The following is a 6000-nucleotide window of genomic DNA, read 5'->3' as shown; positions in this document are numbered from 1 at the left end:
GCTAAAGTAAAGTGAACCGGTTCAGTAACTGAACTGTTACACAGCTGAATCACTTGCTGAACTGTCCTATTTAAGTATCCTAAACCAAATACTATCAGCTATTAACCTGAAACTGCAATGTCTTATCTGCAAAACTGATCGGTTAGCTAATCTGAACCAAACAATTTTATCTGCCAAACTGATCCATTAGCTGAACTAAACTGTTTTAGTCGTTAAAATGATCTGTTAGCTAACATGAACCAAATTCTTTCCTGCCAAACTAAGCTGCTAGCTAACTCAAACCAAACAATTGTATCTGCCAAACTGATCCATTAGCTAACCTGAACCATACAGTTTTAGTCATTAAACTTATCCAGCAGCTAAAGTGAATCAAACTTCCAATTGAATCCGCTAGCTAATCCGAACCAAACAGTTTTAGTTGTTAAACTGATCCATTAGCTAACCTGAACCAAACTGTTTTTGCCAATAAACTGATGCATTAGCTAACCAGAACCAAACTGTTTTAGCTCTTAAACTAATCTGTTAGCTAACCAGAACCAAACTGTTTCATCTGCCAATTTAATCCACTAGCTAACCTGAACCAAACTGTTTTAGCTATTTAGCTGATCTGTTAGCTAAACTCAACCAACAATTTTATCTGCCTGAACTGATTAGTTAACCTGAGCAAATCAGTTTCAGTCATAAAACTAATTCAATAGCTAAGGTGAATCCAACTGTTTTAGCCAATAAACTGATCCATTAGCTAACTGGAACCAAACAGCTTTAATCCGTTAGCTAATCTGAACCAAACCGTTTTAGCCATTAAACTGATCCGTTAACCTGAACCACACTGCTAAACTGTTACCTAATGCAAAACCAACAGTTTTAGGTACTGACCAAATGACAAATCAAATTGTTTTAGCTGCTGAGCTAAACCATAGGTAACCGTCCAAACTGCTTTAGCAGTTAAACCAAGACAAACTGATTAATATGCAAAAGTTTAGTTTAGCTAACTTTAATTCAACTGCTAAATTAGTCAGCTAACCGGTCCAATATTTTCATTTCCGATTAAATGCTCATTCCAGGAAATTGTCAGAGTATATAAATCAGTTTATAACTAATTTCCTGAGTGAATTAGACAATAGAATCAGAGAGCAGAGAGTCATAAAACCGTGCTCACTGAGCCTTTAATGCACAACTATAATGCAGTCCTGTACACAGCTGGTTACACATGATGATAACAGGCCTGATGAAAATAAAATGGGTGATAAGGAGCTGCCAGCTGCTGCCACACTGACTTCAATAACATAAATCAGAGTGGAGTCCACTATGGGAAGCAATTGGTTAGGGTGATAAATGGGGCCAATATGATCTTTTTAGCAAAATTAAACTTCTAGCCTAAATTTGCCTCGGTCCTCGGCCCGAATCTGGCCCATATACTTCCAAATCTGAGCCGATTCCAGATGTTATCCTACAGTGTTGCCTGACAGCCAGGGGATTTCAAGGCAGTCTTGTATGATATTATCAAAAAGTTAATTTTACTCTTCTTATGTTATGGAAAATGGGCCAAACATAGCTCATGAATTTGACACGTTTTGGTAGGTAGACTGTTCGTTTTAAGATGTCGCACCATCTTTGATTGCATTACTAAAGAGAGGCCAAAATAAAATAAAATAAATAGCCAATGTGCCAAGTTTCTGTAAGTCCATTTTTACAGTGTAGTTGTAGTTTACTGGCTGCCTGAAAGATAGGAAATGATCTAAAAACTAATACCATCAGTATGTATGGTGCTTTACAGAAACACAGGTTTAGCTATATTGTCCCACGTGACCAGTTACACAGGGGATTTTGTTGATGAAAACCAGAGCTAAGAAGACAGTGATGGACAGGTAATGACAGATTCAGGTGTGGAGGAGGGTCAGTCCAATGCAGTTCAAGCATCTTCCATCCCAGCTGTTACAGATTCAAGCTTCTGTTTCTGGAAAGCGAACAGAAAGAGGAGTCGGAAAGCAGACGTCGACAGATCTCCAGGACACAAACAAGAGACAATATGAAAATTCTCCAGGTACAAGAGAGTCCACAGAGAGAATACATCCAAAGTGTTCCTTTTAGATTTGATAATAAAGGCATTTTAACAACAGAAATGATCTATAATATTCTTCTAAGATTAGCTTTTTTTAGTTTTTGGTCTTTTTTGCATTTGTTGACAATGAGAGAAATATAGAAAATAGAAGCAGCTTCATCGTTTACTGGGTTAAAACATCTAAACCCACCAGTCTGGTTCTTCACAGTGCGTCAGTGTGAGCGTTCGTACCTGAGCTGCGGAATCACAGGTCGTCCTCCAGATCAGATGGGTGCTGCTTTATCTGGAAACACAGAGGAAGAAGCTCTTCACAAGGGGTCAATTAAAAGACACTGCAGTTAGGCTTCATTAACACAGCCTCCCTCCTCCTCCTCCTCATCATCATCATCATCACTGCAGCCTCATTTCAGATGGATGTAACACACTCATTGATGCACACCCACGCTTGTATTTTCAAGTCGTTCATCCCCACACTCCACAAAAACAGTAATTTCCTGTTCATGTGAACACACTTTGTTGCATGCACACACACACACACACACACACACACACACACACACACACACACACACACACACACACACACACACACACAATAATTACTGACACACTCTGTTATTCACACACACTCAGTTTCTTCCTGTCAGAGGAACAATGCAGCAGATTAAGGGCCGGTCTGTTCTCTGCCTCCGCTCAGATTAATGAGGCAGCTTCGCTCTGTCAGGCAGGTAGGAAGCCTGCAGGCTAATTCTATATCATTATGTTTCCCTGTAAAGAAACAGAGACAGTGAAGCACCGCTCCTCCGCTCGGCTGATCCGCTTCACGCCGCCGAGGTGCTGAATAAAAAAAAAGACCTGCAAGGCAACAATGAACACGTCGGACACCACAGATTATGCAAATTGACTTTTTGGACAGTCTGCGCTGTGTGGACGAGAAAACCCGTCAGTGTAGAGACAGGTGAGGGGACGGACTGGAGCAGATTAATACAATCTTTTTTTATGTTTATTTAATTTATTATCTAGAAAACATTCTGTGACGACATTTTTCACTTCAAATTCAGTTTTGACGATTAATTGAGAAAATAATTGGCAGGTTTATTGGTAATGAGATGTAAATGACATCGTCCTGCTAATAACTGACTGGCCACCAGAGGGCAGAATTACATCACCTTCTATACTGGAGCTGACTGCAGAGGGGGCAGTTATTGTGGTAGTCATTAAACCAAGTGGGAGGGTAGGTGTGGGTGAGGTCGGCGTAGGTTAAGTAGCGGTAGTTAGGTAGCCTGTGGGGTAGTTGTTGGAAATATTTACCCTGCAGGGATAGAAATGGTCTATATTTACCTTGTGGGGGGTATCTGTGGGGGAATCGGGTAAATATTTATCCTGTGGGGGTAGCTGCAGTATACATTTACCCTGTGGGGGTAGTAGTGGTATATATTTACCCTGTGTGGGTTGTAGTTGTGTATATTTACCCTGTGGGGTAGTAGTGGTTTATATATTTTACCCTGTGGGTGGGTAGCTGTGGGGGTAGTAGTGGTATATATTTACCCTGTGGGGGTAGCTGTGGGGGTAGTAGTGGGGGTAGTGCAGCGGCTCGTCCTCGCTGGCCTCTCCTGGTTCAGGACTTTCTCTCTCCAGACTGCTGACTGAACCTCGACGAGGAGAACCCGACACACTGGGCTCCCTGCTCTGAGGACACTCTGACACACACACACACACACACACACACACACACACACACACACACACACACACACACACGCGTGCGCGCGTCAAACACCTAAAGAAGAACATCCTGTCATGACATGACATCATCATGACTCAGATACTTGATTGATTTTGGACATTGTGAACAAATGAGTAAGATAATAAAAAAAAACACTTGGTTATATAATGAAACCCGGATCACCGCCTCGCGGTCGTATCCCTCCGCCACTCAGTCTAGTTCCAGGTCACGTCCCTGTTTATCCAGAGTCACAGAAAATATTAAAACATCTGTGTGAAATCTTGAGTAACGGCTACGGTCACACTGACCTTTGACCTTCAGCCACCAAGTGAACATTTGTGCCAAATTTGAAGATGTTCCCTCAGGTCACCGTGACCTTGACATTATGTACCCTACATATAACATTATGACCTTTGACCTTTTGGTTATGAAATGTTGTCACATCATTTTATCTTTACAGACATTTGAGTTAAACTGCGTCGTAGTCAGTGAATGAACTTGTGAGTTGTGTGTTTAGGGGAAAGGAATCAAACTGAGTCTCACAAAGGTCGTCCCCATTTTAACTGACCTTTGATGCGTCATCCTCCAGACAGAACACCTGCTGAAGACAACGTGACAGTCACATGGTCTGAAGGCGTGTTCGGTCACGTGCAGGTTTACATACTAACCTGTAACTGTCCTTCCTCTTCGATCTATGCAACTAGTTGCTGGTTAATTAGCAGGTAAATTGAATTTGAACGCCACGACAGTCCGGTTAGATCAACTTCCTGTTTCCCTTTTTGGCAAATTAAAACCCGGCAACGTTTTGTTTGCGAAGTGAACGTTTTTTTCAGACGTCAAGGAAACACATAACCTTTGTTACAAGTGAGAACCGTCAACGTGTCACTTTGGATAACTCCCTCATCTTTTTATCCTCATGAGGGCAAACCAGGAGAAATAAAACCAACACACACACACACACACACACACAGAGTTGGTCGAGATAACTCCTGAGTGCTGAAGGGGAGCTTATGAAAGGTTATGAGGCCGGTGTTTATCGCTGTTTACCTCGCTGTCATAATCCACGCTCCACTGGCAGCAGTTTTGTCATTGAACCATTAGTCACAGATGCAGCCTGATAGCTGATCGCATCTGATGGTAAACACGCAGACTCAGCCTGCATCACCAAACCCCCCCCCCCCCAGCCGCCAACCGCCCCCCACCTCTCACACAGATCATTTGCAATAATAAACTTCAATTTCGAAGTGCAGTCGTTCTCGGGCTGGATTAAACCTGGATCAGACTGATTTATGAGGCTGATGTTGTTCTTTTAATGAAGCTGTGATCTCTATCTGCGTCGGATCACATGATTCACATCCACAGATTACATGTGTATCGTTGTATCCCTCCGCCAACCGGTCCAGTTACAGGAAATCACAATCTCTCCTTGAGTTACAGCATTAAATAATGACCAGAGGTGTTTTTGCAGAACATTATGACATCACAGTGATTTTGACCTTTGACTTTTTGGATATAAAAAGTCATCACTTCATCTTTTTTTCTTTTTTCTTTTTTTTTAGACATTAAATTGTGTCATAATTAGCGTACGACCTCTTGAGTGTTTCCTGAGGTCGCGGTGCAGCAGAGGACCAACAGGTGAGTCTGTACCTGAGAAGTCCTTCCTCTGTCTGTCCATCTTGTCTACACAGTCCAGCAGGCCGTCGATCTGAACCTTGATCACCGTCAACTCCCTCTTTATGGCAAGAAGCTCCGCCATCTTCACTGCGGAGAGACAGAGAGAGGCGGGGACAGATTTAGCTTGGGCCCCTTTTATTTCCAGTGCAGATATTTTAGACAATCATTCTGTCCGCTTCCTGTTTCAACATGACAAAGCCAGTGGCATAAAAAAAAATAGTTTTCTCAGTTTGCGGTGGAGGAAGTTGACTGGTCTGAACAGTCTTACAGGTTTCCTTAAAATGCTCACTTAAGTTTTTAAGGTTTTCTCCTGATCTTAGTCTTACACTTAAGGAATCGCTTAAAATCATTTAAAACAGTCGCACAAAACACCTTAGTCAGTAACCCTAACCCAAAGTAAGGAAAACTAGAATCACCTCCTCGCGGTCGTATCACTCCGCCACTCAGACTACTTTCAGGTTACATCCCTGTTTATCCGGAGTCAGAGAAAATATGAACCATTTGTGTGAAGTTTTGTATTATGGCTAAAAGTGTTTTG

At 42.1% G+C, this 6000-nt stretch overlaps 1 protein-coding gene across 1 annotated transcript in view; it reads right to left on the bottom strand.

The window, feature by feature from the left end:
* Window positions 1–1140: 1140 nt before the first annotated feature.
* The window catches only part of LOC111236016 (RNA-binding Raly-like protein), a 43688-nt gene continuing 38828 nt past the window's right edge, over window positions 1141–6000 (bottom strand). Inside the window, exons 5-8 of the mRNA XM_022764602.1 lie at window positions 5436–5549; window positions 3611–3762; window positions 2294–2345; window positions 1141–1957 (exon numbers count right to left, since the gene is read on the bottom strand). Coding sequence (XP_022620323.1) covers window positions 2307–2345; window positions 3611–3762; window positions 5436–5549 — 305 coding nt within the window. The 3' untranslated portion in view covers window positions 1141–1957; window positions 2294–2306. The remainder of the gene's footprint in view (window positions 1958–2293; window positions 2346–3610; window positions 3763–5435; window positions 5550–6000) is intronic.

This window comes from Seriola dumerili, unplaced genomic scaffold, assembly GCF_002260705.1.
Source record: "Seriola dumerili isolate Sdu_G_001 unplaced genomic scaffold, Sdu_1.0 BDQW01000550.1, whole genome shotgun sequence".
Classification (NCBI taxonomy): Eukaryota; Metazoa; Chordata; class Actinopteri; order Carangiformes; family Carangidae; genus Seriola; species Seriola dumerili.
This window is presented reverse-complemented; position numbering and strand designations above follow the sequence as displayed.